This window comes from Pristis pectinata, chromosome 19, assembly GCF_009764475.1.
Source record: "Pristis pectinata isolate sPriPec2 chromosome 19, sPriPec2.1.pri, whole genome shotgun sequence".
Classification (NCBI taxonomy): domain Eukaryota; kingdom Metazoa; phylum Chordata; class Chondrichthyes; order Rhinopristiformes; family Pristidae; genus Pristis; species Pristis pectinata.
Genome location: NC_067423.1, coordinates 20,847,900 through 20,865,217, shown reverse-complemented (window position 1 = coordinate 20,865,217; position 17,318 = coordinate 20,847,900). Strand labels below are relative to the sequence as shown.

The 17,318-nt window shown below is 39.1% G+C and overlaps 2 protein-coding genes across 4 annotated transcripts in view; one reads left to right on the top strand and one right to left on the bottom strand.

Moving 5' to 3' along the window:
• The window catches only part of ccdc146 (coiled-coil domain containing 146), a 109,153-nt gene that overhangs the window by 89,695 nt on the left and 2,140 nt on the right, over positions 1-17,318 (bottom strand). For all 3 annotated transcript variants that reach the window (XM_052034037.1, XM_052034038.1, XM_052034035.1), the window contains exon 2: positions 10,818-10,975. In XM_052034037.1, coding sequence (XP_051889997.1) covers positions 10,818-10,970 — 153 coding nt within the window. In that variant the 5' untranslated portion in view covers positions 10,971-10,975. The remainder of the gene's footprint in view (positions 1-10,817; positions 10,976-17,318) is intronic.
• On the top strand, positions 1,733-9,831 carry fgl2a (fibrinogen-like 2a). Its single transcript, XM_052034048.1, has 2 exons — positions 1,733-2,413; positions 6,580-9,831. Exons 1-2 carry the CDS (start codon positions 1,756-1,758, stop codon positions 7,281-7,283), a joined length of 1,362 nt encoding a protein of 453 aa, XP_051890008.1. The 5' UTR covers positions 1,733-1,755; the 3' UTR covers positions 7,284-9,831.

Below are 17,318 nucleotides of genomic sequence, written 5' to 3'. Positions count from 1 at the left end.
ACCGAAATGTTGACAATTCCTTTCCTCCCACAGCTGCCGCTTGACCCACTGAGTTCCACCAGCAGCTTGTTTGTTGCTCCAGATTCCAGCACCTACAGTCTCTCATGTCTCCAGGAATTTCATCTAATGGGCCAGATTATCCAACCTGCCAGAATTTACCTCTTCTTGGCTCGCTAATCCTCCAATCTCACCATGCCTTTCAATCTTGTGACTCACTACATCACTGAGCTCCTATGCTCAGGCTGCCTCCACTACTAGTGATACAGGCAGTGACAAGAATTTTTGGTGCACCTAGATGTCAAATAGCAAAAGACCACTTCCTGTGTTCATGGATACCCTAGGAAGATCGGGGGGCAGGAGGTGGAGGGTAAAGAATTTTCTGATCAATTAAAAGGAAACTTTCCAACTGGTTCCCAAGAATCTTTGGCCCACAATTGTTCAAAGTGGTTTGAGTCCACCACTGGAAAGACACAGAAGCCCTACATAAGTAGCAAATGTACTGCACCACCCCACAAACCACCCACATACCCACCCCATTATTCACCTCTTGCCCATCTGTGGAAGAGTCCTTGGTTCCCACATTGACCTTGATAGCCACCTCAGAACCAACAAAACTGGAATGGGAACAAGTCATCCTCAATCCCGAGGGATTGTCCAAGGAAACACTATTGGAATATTATATTAAAAAAATACTGCTTGGCTCCTGGCCCATTAAGTTGGCTTTGTAGGAGGGAACTGTGTGTGCTGATGTGGTCACACACTTGTACAGACTATTTCTTTTGGGCAAAAAAATTAAATGGCAACCGTACCCCCACCTAAATTTTTTTTTAATTTCCCTTTCCTCCGATATCTACACAGTGCAGGATTCACTAGAGAAGCTGACTGCTGAAGTCCATTTGGCCCAATGTCCCTAGCTGATTTGCAGGCAGAATGGTTCCTTGAACAACCTGGGTAATACGCTTCCTGGTGACAGTGATTCTTCCCCTCCTCCACCTACTCCTGCTCTTCTCCTTCACCTTTTTTCTAGCAGCTTGTCCTTAGCTGCCCTCTGCTCATCCTCAATCTTGCTGTAATTGAAAGGAAGTAACTAGGAATAAATGGTTTCAACAATAGAACTGTCCTTTACCTTTTGCCACTCTACCCTTTGTAGACTTCTACAATCAGAAATAACTATAAATATGTTTGTAGAATTGTAACAAAACTCAGAAGAAATCAACCAGATGCTAACTTGTAAGAAGTTAATGATCCCTTTAAATGCACCAATGAGGGCTCTTTTCAACTGTGCAAGGTTAAAAATGGTTTTGAGAAGAAGCAACAACATTATGATCTGCCTACTCTGCATGCTTCCAGAAGGCATTCATTGGTTGAATACAAACATCCTCACCAATATGGCTTCCCTCCACAAGCATGTGCATATGCTGTGGATTTTAACTGTTTCAGCTCAGAGTAATCAGAGTACCACCCCACCTACCCCCCCCCTCCCCAAATGTTAAAAACCTAAATTTCACTGCTGTTTTGTCTATTTTGTGTATTACATATGCTTAAGGCAAAAAAAACAAGCATTCTAGAACATACAAAATTTATATAGTTTACTGTATGCAGTTGAGGTATTCCAGCATTTCCAGTTTCTCTAGGCAGGCTTAGTGACTGAAGGATATGATATCATAAATGAACCACCCACCCCTCCCAACAGTATTAATATTCTTGCAGTAGCTTGTACACTAACTTCCCTGTTAGTGAGAGCTTGTGTACTGAATGCAACACAGCAATATCTTGAACAGCCAAAAATCATTAAAATATTTAATAGTCTATCAGAGTTTTGGAGAAATAATGAGGGTTGCTGCTGCAGTTTTCCTCCTGAATGTTGGATTAATACTATGTGTGGAGATTCCTGTTGGATATAACAGAACTAGCAGTTTCACGGATCCAACAGAAAGGAATGCAAATGCAGGCTGTTCCATCAAGCTGAAGCCCACAGACTGTGATGAAGGTGGATTCTGTGGTTATCAGGTAAATCTTCCACCGTTAACCCTGAAGCTTCCCAAGGAGACAAAACTACTTGAAAAGACTGTCAAAGTAGTTAAAAGTCTTACAGCAACAGTAAATAAAATGAAGAAAAGGTGGCTGGAAGGACATCAGAAAAAGCCGACCAATCATGATCAGGCCATTGCAAATATAAAATTTAGAAAGGATGATAAGAAGATAATGGCATTGGAGAAGAAAGTAAAAGCACTGACAACTTCGTTACAGTATGCCAGAAACCAGATCAATTGGCTCCAGAGCCGTTTGGAAGAGATGAATGCAGACACTGTTTTGCATTACATTAAAAAAGAGCTGTCAAGTATTAACAACACTGTGAATACACTGAACAATAAGTGTTACACGACTTGTGCAGCCGAAGGCCCACCAGCAGGTATGTTAATCAGTGCATGAAAAATAGAATTAAAAATTATTCCTGCTTTAATCAGATAAAATGGAATTATTTTCACCTATCTTAATGCTGCTCAAAGCCAATATTAATTTCCATGATTATTCAAGCTTCTAAAATGCTGTTTTCCACTCCAAGTAGCAGTAAAATTGAAATTTATTTAACGAAGCTTTAAATTTACAGTACATATGTACAGCTTAATTCAAAGTATTGCATTGTTAAACAGCACAATAATCCAAATAAAGCTTACACATACTACAAATTGTAAAACTTTGTTAACTAATAAAGAGTCGGGGTAAGACCTCACAACTGCAAGTTCACTTTCGATTAAAAACCCACTAGACTTTATAGTAATAGAAGGAATGTGTGGAAAAACACCATTCCCTGCATTTTGTTTTATATTATTGTCTCATGATTAAACTTACACATTCCAATCCTTAGTCCTTTTCAGTTTTTAAGTTACTTTGGCTGGTTGTTTTTTAAGAATACTCTGAAAAGCATTGCCAAATTAGTAATATAATTTAGAGCAGTCGGTTCTATTGCCAGCACTGTTGCAAAAGCATAACATTAACATACTGCTTTGTTATTTTATGACAAAGCAGCTTCTGAGAAATATGCAGAAACATGTAACCTCTCCAGTTAAAGAGCAGAAAAGTTAAAATACATTGTTAAATTAAGTGCAGAGTTGATGGATTTGCTTTTCTGGAACTCACCTTCTGGCAAAATATTACTTTAAGTTAAATTTGAACATAGAACATAGAATAGTGCAGCACAAGAACAGGCCCTTCGCTCACGATGTTGTGCCAAACTAATTAAGCTAATGATGCCTAATTAGACTAATCCATTGTGCATGCATTTGGTCCACGTTCATCCCTGCTCTGCATATTCATGTGCCTATCTAAGAGCCTTTTAAACGCCTCCGTCATTTATGCCTTCACCACCACCACTAGCAAAGCATTCCAGGCACCCACCACTCTTTGTGTAAAATACTTGCCCACACATCTCCTTAGAACTTGCACCCGCTCACCTTAAATGCATGCCTTTTAGTACTAGACATTTTGACCCTGGGAAAAAGAAACCAGCTGTCTAATGTATTTATGCCTCTCATAATCTCATAAACTTCTATCAGGTCTCCCATCAGCCTCTGCCACTTCAGAGAAAATAAGCCTAGTTTGTCCAAGCTCTCCTTATGGCACCTGCCCTTTAATCCAGGCAGCATCCTGTTAAACCTCTTCTGTACCCTTTCCAAAGCCTCCATATCCTTCCTATAATGGGATGACCAGAATTGAATGCAATACTCCAGATGTGGCCTCAGAGTTTTTATAAAGCTACAACATAACTTCCTGACTCTTGAACTCAATGCCTTGATTAATAAAGGCAAGCATACCTTATGCCTTCTTTACCACCCTATCAACTTGTGTAGGCACTTTCAGGAAGTTAAGGATAAGACCATAAGATCCCTCTGAATATCAACGCTGCTGAAGGTCCTGCCATTAACTGTATACTTTCTCTTTACATTTGATCTCCCAAAATGCAACACCTCACATTTGCCCATATTAAACTCCATTTGCCATTTCTCTGCCAATATCGGCAACTGATCTATATCCCACTGTATCCTTTGGTGAACTTCTACACCATCCACAATGCCACCATTCTTTGTGTCATCTGAAAACTTATCCATCTATCCACATTTTTATCCAAGTTCTCCTTAATCCAGGAGTTGTCAAACATTTCACTTATGAGCCCTCTCTCAAGTTACAAAAAATTCCTGCCCTTCATGAACCTCCCCCATGCAAAAAGTTCTGTTTATTTACTTAAAGTGGACAAACTGAGCTGGATTTGACTTATTACTCAGGTATGGTCACTGTACCTCAGCTTTGCATCATCTCCAAAATGCTCTGACAGCCTTTGAAAGATGCAAAGATGAGGCAGAACCTCACTGTCAAACTGAGAGGCATTATTCAGAGAGACACAAGAGACTGTAGATGCTGGAATTAGGAGTAAAAAAAATCAAACTGCTGGAGGAACTCAGTGGGTCAGGCAGTATCTGTAGAGGGAAATGGACAGTCAGCATTTTGGGTTCAGACCCAAAAAGTTGATTGTCCATTTCCCAGGCATTATTAAGAGTTAATTGAATGTAATATGGGGTAGCCTTTCAAAATTAATTAAATCTTTTAAAAATGTATTAAAATAAACCTTTAAGCACTTAGGTGATATAAACTATATTTTGTAAAAAGTTATAATCAACCTTCTATTAGGAATTCTTGTTCAAATGAATAGAAATTCCAATACTATGCCAGGTCTGGCCACCATAGGAGAATACAGCCAGCTTCCCAAGCAGCAATCTTGGGAATCCTACCACATCCTAGCTCTGTGCAAGTTGAAGTCCTAACTGGGGGGTGGCTGAACACTGGCAGTTCCCTTTGGAACTATTTGTCATAGCATGCATGATTTGGCTCCATGTTAGCCCCATTGCACATGCTCAGCTTACACGTGCATACATGGTAGACTTGGGTAACCAAAAGAGGTTGGTTTGTGAATGCGAGTGTGATTGCAAGGGTAGAGTCCCCAGGAAATACCCAAACCAAGACAATGTACAGGCATTGAATGGAGAAGATTCAGCCATATGAATCATGCCATCACTGGCACTGCTGCACCAATATGACAGTGGAATATAGTGGAGGCAGAGGTCCAGATCAACCGTCAGAAGGTACAGCTGATCTTATAGAGCAATGGTGAAGAGGAGAAAGGGAAAGGCAAAACCTGGAGGTACAAACCAACTGCAAAAGTGGAGGACACTGACACATATCAAAACCTTAGCCCTGTTGTGCTGAGATTACCCATAATCTAGTTTTGGGAGATGTCTAGGTTTCTTGTGAAAACTCTAGGTAACCAGGGGCCCCTGCTTAAGAACCACATTGTCTTTTCAATAACATGATCTTGGAGTTACAATGTTTACAATGGCCTATATCAGAATGTCAGTAAAATATTAAAGACCGGATGATCTTTAGGCCAATTTCAGCTTGAAATATACATATATAGTCAAGAGGGCGAGGCCTGGGAGATTGTTGTTCCTGGGTCTGAAGGTAACTCAATGGTGCAACTCATACAGCCAACACCTCACAGTGCCAGGGGGCCAGGTTCAATCCTGACCTTGAACGTTACCCAATTGGAGTTTGCATCTTCTCCTTGTGACTGCATGGGTTTCCTTCTATACCCCAAAGACATGGGCTGGAAGATTAATTGGCCACTGTAAATTGTCACTTGTCTATAGATAAGTGGTAGAATTTGGGGGAGTTGATGAGGTTGTAGGGAGAATAAAAAATGGGATTAACATAGGATAAGTGTAAATGGGTGATTGACGGTTGTACAGATTTAGTGGGCTGAATGGCCAAAGAGGCATCTCTCTATGATTCTAAGACCCATCTGCATTGGTCTGATCATCTCCTACCAAATCAAGAGATAGGATCATAATATTACTCAGCAGGAGCAAAGGCTAGCATGGAGTAAAAACATTTAAAAAGTATAAATGACAAGTAGTAAAAGATTTACATGTTGCTTTTGCTTTCTTTACTTATTTTCCTCTTAATTTCTTTTCATGTTACAGTCTTCAGATTAACTAAATGAAAGGAAACTTAATATTGAAGAATATTTTCAGCCACAAAAACAGATTCCTTCCATCACATCCTGTTATGATTTAGAAGTGAAAATTGCTTTTACTTCCTGGCACTAGGTATGCGAGTATTAAACAAGTACCTATACCACCAAAATGCTTTGCAAAGTTTTGTATTGTTTGCCAGCATATATCTGGGCTGATTACAAAATTGTTTTGGGGAATTTATCATCTGAATATTTTAAAAAAGCATAATTTGCTTTTCACCCACTGAAATAAATTTGGCATCTTTTAAAACCAAGTACAGAAATAAAACATTGATCAGAGAGATGAATTGCACTCAGTGTGTTAAGGGAAGAATGGGATTTGGGGCTCCAGTGAGCCAGGTGCTGAACCATTAGGCCTTTTGAATAATCAGATAGTGGATTACTGGAATTTTACTATATATTCCTATTAAGAGTCAAGTTATTCAAACTGTTACAACCAAACTATCTAGTTTGAAAATAATGAAATTAATGACCTATTTCCCTATTTGCAGCAATACAAGCTATGCCTCAAGATTGCTCAGACCTTTACAATCGAGGAATTCAGAAAAGTGGCATCTATGAACTTGCTTACTGTCCAAATAATACCTTTCCAGTCTATTGTGAAATGGAAAGTCTGAAAGGTGGCTGGACAGTCCTGCAATCTCGCAAAGATGGTAGTGTTGATTTTAATCGAACCTGGGCAGATTACAAAAACGGATTTGGTAATCTATCAACAGAATTTTGGCTGGGAAATGACAAAATACATTTTTTAACAAAATCCAGGAAAATGATCTTAAGAATTGAAATTGAAGATTGGGAAGGAGTCCGACAATATGCCGAATACAATCAATTCTCTGTTGCAGATGAAAAGCACCAATATCGTCTGACTATTGCTGGTTACTCTGGTACAGCTGGTGATGCAATGCATTACAGTAAAAATTATAACCATGATCAAAAATACTTTACCACCAAGGACAAAGATAATGACATGTACACTTCAGGTAACTGTGGAGCCTATTATAGTTCTGGCTGGTGGTTTGACGCTTGCATGTCAGCCAACCTAAATGGTAAATATTATAAAAAGATCTACAAAGGGGTCCGAAATGGGATCTTTTGGGGCACTTGGTATAAAATACAAAGTGAAACTCTGAATGGCTATCGCCATCCTTTAAAAACAGTAAGAATGCTGATTAGGCCTAAAGAAATTGTGCCATAAGCACAAGCCGACAACAAAAGTTTCCAAAAGCAATAAAGAATCCAATGCTGGAAGTTTGAAATAAAAGCAGAAAATGCAGGAAATACTCAGCAGGTCAGGCAGCATCTACAGAGAAAAACCAGAGTTAATGTTTTAGGCCAATGACCTTGCATCAGAACTGGAAAAATGACTTTTTACCCATCGACCTGAAACGTTAATTCTGTGTCACCCTCTCTCCACAAATGCAGCTCAGAATTTCCTGCATTTTGTGTTTTTATTTCAGAAGTTCCCAAAAGATTTGTTTAAAAACAACTTTTATGAACTTTATTTTGAAACAATGGGTGTTAATTTTGTCTGCTGCTGCCAGCGTTAATCACAAGTGAAAATATTGCAAGTTGTACTCACCTATCAACATTTGGTTCTACTGAAGTTAAAAGAACCAAATTTTGAGAGATGAATATAACCATCTGCCAATACTCTTCCATGCTTTTAGCACTTGTGACTAAAGACAAACTTTCCCCCCATTATTTATAACACTGGAGATATCTGGTTCTAATTCTCTACCATTTCCTTTGAACCATGACCACTTCCATTATGTCAATTTGCCTCTCTGAAATCAAGTCTTGGCTGAGTCAAACTACCCTCCAGCCGCACTGGGAAGACTGGAGCCATCATATTCAATGCTGTTGTAAACTTTTCTCCTTTACCACAGTCAACTAACATACCATAGTCACTAGACTGTGCAAACGGTGTCCTGCTTGACCAAGACTGAGGTTCATATCCTTTTCATCAAGTCTACTTACTTCCATATCTTTAGCTCCACTTTCAATAAAAACTTCTCACATACTTTTGACACTTGAATTTAGTTCTCACAACTGATCTTTCAAGCTCCACCGTGCACTAGCTCCAACTTATGAACCTCTTCCATGCTATTTCTTGTTGCAGTAATCTGAATGGAGTGTACAAAATTCCTAAAGGATTTTATAGGGTAGATTCAGAGTTGATATCACCCCTAGAACTGAGGGCAGGAATTCAAACAATGGGTTGGCTGTTCAGAACAGAGACGAGAAGGGATTTCTTACCTTTGGAATTCACTATCCAAGAGGGCTGCGGAGGCTGATTCACTGAGTTTGATAAATGCTTAGATTGATATATTTTAGGTGTTAAGGCAATCAAGGGATTTGGGGTCAGTTCAGGAAATTGGCACTGAGGTAAAAGGTCAGCCATGACCTTAATGAATGGCAGAACAAGCATGAAGGGTCAAATGGTTTCTTTTTCTTATGTTCGTATATTCTAAACTGGATCACACATCATTCTGCTCTTTTTAATCTCCATTAGATCCCCATTCTTCCAAGTAAATTTTACTCTTACTCACCTTTGAATCCCTGCATAACCTTGCCCTGTTAACCATTTGCTTATTCCCTCTCCCATGCTCTCAGCACTTTTGACAGTGACCTCACATGCATTCCTATTCTCCTTTCCCTATCATCAATGGCAAGGTCTTCCTCTTTTCACGCCCTTAACAGCCTCCCCAAAACCCATCATTTCAACTGTTTTGATCTTCTTAATTTCTCTGTGGTATGTTACCGGTTGCTTTTACTATTTAACTTACCTTGGGAAGTTAAAGTGTGATTAAAAAGAAAGCTAGTTGTTGTCATTGGGAAGAAGAATATATAACAAAGACGTATACATGTGGATGCAATATATTTCTATTTGTTATTCTGACTGTAGATGAGGTAAAACAGTCACTGGCTGCATGCCAAACAACGAGGCGAAGGAACTAGGCAGGTTCAGCAGCATCTGTAGGGGTAGAGGAATTGTTGACGTTTTGTATCAAGGCCCTGCATCAGGACCACGTTTTAGGTCTCGACACAAAATGCTGACAATTCCTCTCCTCCCACAGATGCTGTTTGACCCGCTGAGTTCCTCCAGCAGTTTGTTTTTTGCTCCAGATTCTACCATCTGTATTCTATTCCCTCATCTTTTAAAGAGGTGCAGGGACAGTTTTAATACATCTATTTTCTATTCTTCTGTTAGGGAATTTCAGGTCAATGCTTAAGTAAATCAAATAGGCTTTACAGTAAAAGTGTATGAAAGATTTTTTTGCAGCAAATCGCTCTAAACTATATAACATAAATATAGATTTATCATTTTAACACCAGAAACATTCTCCCAATTGCAAGCAATAAAAAAAACATAACTTTGTTGTGTGCTTATTAATATTCAAATAGAATACTTCCAGGTACTTTTTCTACTTGTTGCACTCAGTATATTATGTTATTATGATGCTCATGCAATGTTAAAATATTATTTTGCAACAAGTTACTCAGCAATTTAACAGTAAAGAGAGTTGTATCTGTGTAATTCTTGCTAATTTTTAGTGAAGTACTTTTGAAAGATTCAAACTAATATGCTGTACTGCCCACTGCTGTTTACAAAAGATATATGTAAAAGCTGAACTTGAACATTAACTTGCATTATGATGTTTTTTATTATAAGCTCCAAGGTCTTTTACAAATCTGTAAGGCTACAAAACTAAACATTTCAATAATAAAACAAACAACATATAGTGACTTGTGTATGGTCCATTCCACTTACATACATGTCATTTAAGAACAAGAAGCTCTCCCATCACTTTGCCCACAATTTCTCCCTCAACTAATTTTTTGTCTCATTCTCTGAAAGGGGTTATAATGTATGCAGCATGGCTATCTCTACATTGGCAAAAACAAGCATAGTCCAGGCAACCATTTTGCAGAGCACCTGTGCTCTTTCTGTAACAGCCATCTTGAGTTTCTGGTTGCATGTCATTTTAACTCCCTGTCCCATTCCCACCATGTCCTTGGCCTTTTCTGCTGCCATTGTGAAGCTAAATGCAAACTGGAGGAATGGCATCTCATATTGCACGTAGGTAGCCTACAATCCAATGGTACAAACGTTGAATTTTCCAGTTTCAGGTAATCCATTCCCTGTGTATTCTTTTCCCACTCCCATCAATCCACCTGGGGTCTCTCTCTCTTCATTCACCTTTTCCATCCCAATTTCCCCACCCCCCTCATTACATAGACTCATCACCCTTCCCCACCTAGTTCTATCTGCCCATCACCCACATAACTACCTCCCTTGGTTTCTACTCCATTGGTTCATCTTTCCTATACCCTCGCCCCATCTGGTTCCATCCGCCCATCATCCCTCTCTTATATGGTTCCACCTGTCTCGGTCACTACACTTTCCTCTCCCCTCTCCCACCTGGCTCCACCTCCCCATTATATCCCCCTCCTTGCATGTGTTGTAAACAACGAGATGCAGTAGTGTAAAATAAATGATAGTAAATCGGTAGCCCTTATTAAACCACTTAAGTTTCTCCCAATTCTTAACATTACTAAAGAACAGAAATAAAAGTGAGGTGATGATGTAAAATGTGCTGCTAATCAAGCAAAGTCAAAACTTTTCTCAAGCAGCTTGATGCAACCACTTATTCAGCACATGCAAAGCTCCCACTCAGACGTCAAACCAACAGGGTGTCAATTAGTGCAAAATTAGAAAGGAACTTACTTCATCCAAGCACTGAAAAGCAGGACTGGTAGTCACATCTACAGTTTGCTCCTCTTGGAGATCTATAGTTGGAGCAACAGCTGTGATGGTTTCCTCATCTTCATCAATCTTGTCTTCAGATACATCAGGGATAGTTTTTTCCTCTCCACTCATTTTGTCTAGAGAATGAACATATATAAATGAAAAATAAAGTAAATAAATCATTTATGGAAAAGGAAATCAGGAAATATGAAATGATAGGTGGTTAGTCCAATAACAATGAAAGTTAATCAGATTAGAACTGATCAGAAGAATATTTGCACAGAACTGACCACAGAAAAAACAAACAAACAGATGGGATATTGTCAAGATAGGTAGATCAATACATCGGAGAAGTGGTATTAATAGGAAGAATATTTGTGATTTCAAATTACCATAATTTGCTTAGAGCATAGAAAATATTATTGTGGTCCATTATGTTCTGATATATTTACACAGCCTTGCATAGAACCTGGTACGGTTTAATTAAAATTTTCCGTCCACATCATCTCCTCATTTTGTGTCTTTTCCCAACTTGCCATCCCCCTCTATTATCTTCATTGTGTCTAAAAATCCCCCAACTCTATAACATTTGGGAATGATGGTGGGTGTAAAAATGAATGATAGTGAATTGGTAGCCTACATTAAGTCAGAATGAAATACTTAATTTAAAACAGAAACACTGGAAATATTTAGTAGGTTAGGTAGCATCAGTGGAGAGAGAAACAGAGTTAATGATTCAGCCTAAAGATCTGGAATTAGAAGTGAATTCTTATCCATTATAACAAATGTAAAAATATATTAAGTTGGTTCAAAATAAACAATGTCATTATCTATTATAATTTAACATTCACTTTTGTTGCTTTGCAATTAAGGCCAGAGTTTATCACCTATCCCTAATTTCCTTGGAAGGATAGTAGTGAGCCACCTTATTGAACCACTGCAGTCCTTCTGGTGAAGGTACTCCCACAGTGCTGTTGGGCAGGGGGTTCCAGGATCTAGACTTAATGACAATGAAGGACTGGTGGTATATTTCCAAGTCAATATGGTGACTAACTTAAGATTGGACATTCACTTAATGATGTTCCCATGCACCTGCTGCCCTTGTCTTTCTTGGTGGTAGAAGTCACGGGTTTGGGACACGTCTGGGCAAAAATCTGCTGTGCATTTTGTAGATGGTACAGACTGCAGCCAGTGTGGCAAGATGTTGGAGGGAATGCGTGTTTAGGGTGATTGACAAGGTGCGGATCAAGTGAGCTGCATTGTCTTGGATGATGACGAGTTTCTTGAGAGTTATTGGTGCTACATTCATCCAGGCAAGGGGAATTCATTCCATCGAGCTTCTAATTTGTGCCTAGATGCTGCTGCAATGGCATTGGAGTGTCAGGAGGCGAGTTATTCACTGCCGTTTACACAGCCTGACTTCTCTTGTAGCCATGATAGTTACGCGGTTGGTTCAGTTGAGTTTCTGGTCAATGATCCTATATTCTATCACTCATGGAATAAAAATATGAAATCATTGCACCACACAACATTTTTATGTGTTTAGTTTAAACATATAGCCCTTGAGTTCGATCACATTTGTTGTCACCAAGGACAATTCTAAAACAAGTGCAAGAAGTGAGAAAAGGATTTATTTGAATGATACTAGAATTGAAACTGGCCAGATTTTCATGGCTGTTGGTGTTATGGAGGAGCTGAGGGGTGCAGTTGGGAGGTTAAAAAAAAAGAGGAAAAGGAGTTGGCAAGCGACAGGAAGCTCTAATGAGCCTGGAAGGACAAAACGTGGAAATAGGCATGCCTTGGAGAGCCATTTCAAAAGATATAGGAGCCCATTGGGTCTACTCCGCCATTCAATCATGGCTAATTTGCTCCGCAACCCCATTCTCCTGCCTCCTGGTACCTTAATCCCCTTACCTATCAATCTCTGCCTTAAATAACTTGACCTCCACAGCACTAACTTACTCTGCTGACTTGAATAGACACTTGCACTGACACTGACTTGTTCCACAACCAATGACATGGCCTCCATTGCGCTCTGTGGCAATGAATTCCACAAATTCACCACCCTCTGGCTGATGTCCTCTTATTCTGAAGCTATGCCCTCAGATCCAAGACTCTTTAACTAATGGAAACATCCTCTTCACATCCAATCTATCCAGGCCTTTCAGTATTCTGTCCCCCCCCCCACCCCTACCCCCACCCCCACCCCCCCCATTCTTCTGAACTCCATTGATTATAGGGGCCCAGAGCCATCAAATGTTCCTCATATGTATTATGGCATTAATTCTCTACAGTCTTATTTAGCTGGATTTAAGATAAATATTTATCATGACTTTCATGATTTTGGAACATTCTAAACTGCTTTATAGCTAGGGCTAGGGATGTACTTTTGAAATATTGTCAGTGTAGTAAATGTGCCAGACAAATTGCACACAAGGTTTACACACAGCAATGTAATAACGATCAGCCAATCTGTTAAGGTGAGAGAAGAAGGGGTGGTGGGAATAAAGGAAATGTCTGTGATAATACAGAGACAGAAATTGAGATAAAAATGTAATTTTTGTTTCAATTTATTGTAAAAAAAATACAGCCCAGTTTCAGCAATTAAATTGACATTTTCATTTATCTAATTACAATAAGATTAAATACACAAGGAATAAAAGGAGTAGGCCATTTGCTCCATTGTGCTCATTCCACCATTGAATAAGATTATGGTTAATCTTTTACCTCAGTCCTCAGTGCCACTTTCCTGCACTAACCACATATCCCTTAATACTTAAAAATATATCAATTTTTTCTTTGATTTTCAATGATTCTCCTTCCATACCCTCTCTTTTGGTAGACTTCCAAAAGGTTTATTACCCTCTGAGTGAAGAGATTTCTCCTCATCTCTATCCTTAATAGTCAACCACTTATTCTGGGACTGGGACTCCTGGTTCTAGTAACCCCAGCCAGGGAGAACATCAACTCTGCATTTATCCTGTCAAGACTCATAAGAATTCTGTTCACTTCAATGAAATCATCTCTCATTCTTCTAAACTCAAGACAGAGTACAGGCTTTCTCTGTTTAATCTTTCTTCATAGAACAAACCCAACATTCCAAGAATTAATCAAGCAAACCTTTGTTGCAATCCTTCCACCAATAGGGAGAACAGGTGTGTACAGAATATTCTAGATGTGGTCTCACCATGGCACTACATAAACAAAACATTTCTATTCTTGACTTTAATTAATCAACTAATTTACTGACACACATCATTGACCAATTGGAATATCTGGAAAATTTTAGTCCATGTTTTAGCAGAGTCTAAACACATGTCCATTGTAATATGTGAAGTCTCTTATATTCTTGAATGAGCTGACATTCCTGAGAAGTTGTTGGAACTGTTAACATTTGTGTCTATGCAATTCTAATTCTATGCAACCTAATATAGCAATTCTATTAAAGATCAAACTCTACAAGTATAAATCATGCTAGATTTCCAAAATATATGCATGTCTATAGAATAAGAAAATCCCAAGTGGCTTATCAAGACAAAGGCATTTCAAGGTTGGTAATGTTATGAGGAAGGAGTCTTATTGAACTGAGATGCCAAGAACAAGTAGTCATTATTGTGGAAGACTTTCTGAGTATTACTGCTTCAATAGGCCTCTGTTGCAGCTGATAATGTGTTTCAGCTGATGGTGGATCATCTTGTGAGAGACTGATCACTTGCAAAACAGTAAAGAACCTTCCCAGTTACGAACACCCGACTTATGGACATCCTTACATATGAGCAAGCTCCCATAAATATTACTAAATTCAAACGAAAACCAGTCTTGAAAAGAAGCCCATTTACATGTAACCTCCCTGCAGTAATCAGACACCATTGTCTCTAAGAACACAGGCTGCCAGTTTCACCATGGGAGCCAATTAAGACAGTTGCTTTGGAAATTGACAAGCAATCCCTTCTATTTATACTTATGCAACGGTACAATATTAAACAATTGTCACATCCATTAATACCTCAAGCCCATTAAAACCAGCCATTGAACATGGATCATTCTGATTCTGTACCACTGTAACTAGGCAGGGGAAGACAACAAATAAATGCTCCTGTTAGTTAGCCCTCATAGATACCATTTATTACAATACTGTGGAGATATTGGTTATCGTATTGAGTGATTGTGTATATTTTCTGACTTATTGATAAAATCAAATTATGGACATCTATAAAAACAGAACCCTTTCATAACCCAGGGAAGGTCTGTAATTAGTGAAGGCTGATGGCACAGTCACTAAGAGCATGCACAAGCTTCAAAAACAAAATGTTAACATTTGAAGTTTGAAATAAAAATACAGCGCTAGAATCATGAAGGCAAAAACAGCTACAGACCAAGCGCTGGTAAATAGGATTAGTGTGGAAGGCTACTTGATGGTCAGCATGGACATGTTTCTGTGATGTAGGATTCAATGCCTCTCCAGAAAATGGAAGCAGCATACTTCAAGTTGATGATCTTTCTTTGTAATAACCTTGACGAGATGTCAAAGTGGAAGCAACTTTGCAGTATTTTTTCAAAACTTTGTTATTGAAAGCGTACTACATTCTCTGTACTCCCACCACATCCCCAAGGCTCAGAATGAGTCTTCTGGGGAGTTGATCAGTCTGTGGCCTCTCAGCCTTCAGCAAGCAAGGTGCATCAAAAAATCTCTGACTTGCAGGAGGAGAAGGCTGCCCACCAGCACAAAGCCCAAGGAATTCAACTCCTAGCTGCACAATGAGGAATCTGTTGCACTAGTGAATAAACCATTGAAAGGCTGGCTATTTGGTGATCAGCAAGAGACTCTGTCAACCTACCCATCTTCCAACCCAAAGTGAAAGCTTGTACAGGCTTGCCTGTAACTACCTATGTATGACACCAGTGCAGTGGGCTAAATCTCATATAACGATGAGTCGGAGTACAGGAAGGAGATAGAGCGCCTAGTGGCATGATGTCATGATAACAACCTTTCCCTCAACGTCAGCACAACAAAAGAGCTGGTCATTGACTTCAGGAAGTGGGGCAGTGCACACACTCCTGTTTATATCAATGGTGCTGAGGTGGAAATGGTTGAGAGCTTCAAGTTCCGAGGTGTAAACATCACCAATAATCTGTCCTGGTCCAACCTTGTAGATGCCATGGCCAAGAAAGCGCACCAAAGCCTCTACTTCCTCAGGAGGCTAAAGAAATTCGGTGTGTCCCTGCTGACCCTCACCAATTTTTATAGATGCACCACAGAAAGCATCCAACCCGGATGCATCATAGCCTTGCATCACAACTGCTCTGCCCGAGACCACAAGAAACTACAGAGAGTTGTGGACACAGCTCAGCATATCACAGAAACCAGCCTCCCCTCTATGGATTCTGTCTACACTTCTTGCTGCCTTGGTAAAGCAGCCAACATAAGACCCCTCCCCCCTTGGACGTTCTCTCTTCTCCCTCCTTCCATCAGGCAGAAGACACAAAAGCCTGAAAGCATGTACCACCAGGCTCAAAGACAGCTTCTATCCTGCTGTTATAAGACTATTGAATGGATCTCTTGTACTATAAGATGGACTCTTGATCTCACAATCTACCTCGCAATGGCCTTGCACCTTATTGTCTGTCTGCAATTTCTCTGCAACTGTAACACTATATTCTACAATGTCTTATTGTTTTTCCTTTGTACTATCTTGATGTATTAATGTGAAAAAATGGTCTGTATGGATCATATGTAAAACAAAGTTTTTCACTGTACCTCGGTACATGTGACAATAATAAACTAAATTACAATTTACAATGGTTAGACATTCCAGTGAACTGTCCCATTCTAGCAGCTGATGCCACAATACAATGGGATTACATTACTAGCCCTATTGCCTTCACATATTATACCATTCAAGAACCATATATTAACTCAAACACTTACTGCCACCTGGTGTAATTTTATGCTTGTTCAGTATTATAACTCAAAAGAAATGAAATCTGATTCTATTACAGTATTTCTATCATATTACTCAAGGGTACCAGGTGGAAAAATATCCAAGATAGTACAAGGTGTAATCTTTCTACAAACCTTAAGTAAATAAGGAGTTAACAGCTATTAAAAGAGAACGCAATATGGATTTGTACATGGAGAGTGTGGTATGATGAAGGGAAATATAACAAGCCTGGAGAGATGACTGGGAAAATCTGATTTTGGTTTTAGATATTGAGATTTTAGCAATACATTTGGAAATAAAAATAAATTTATGTTGTTCTCAACTATTTCAATTGGTTTCAAATGAATATGAATTATTGGCAGAGCAAACCAGATGTTAGCATAACACAGTGATAAAACAAGTGAGTACAACCTGGTGGTGTATTAGTGTCATGCTAAAGAAGGGGAATTCAGAATGAAGCAAAGAAAAGTGCATTGAGCAGAGTTATGGCTAATTCATCACTGAGGAGTTGTTGGAAATTGTGAAAATATATGACATT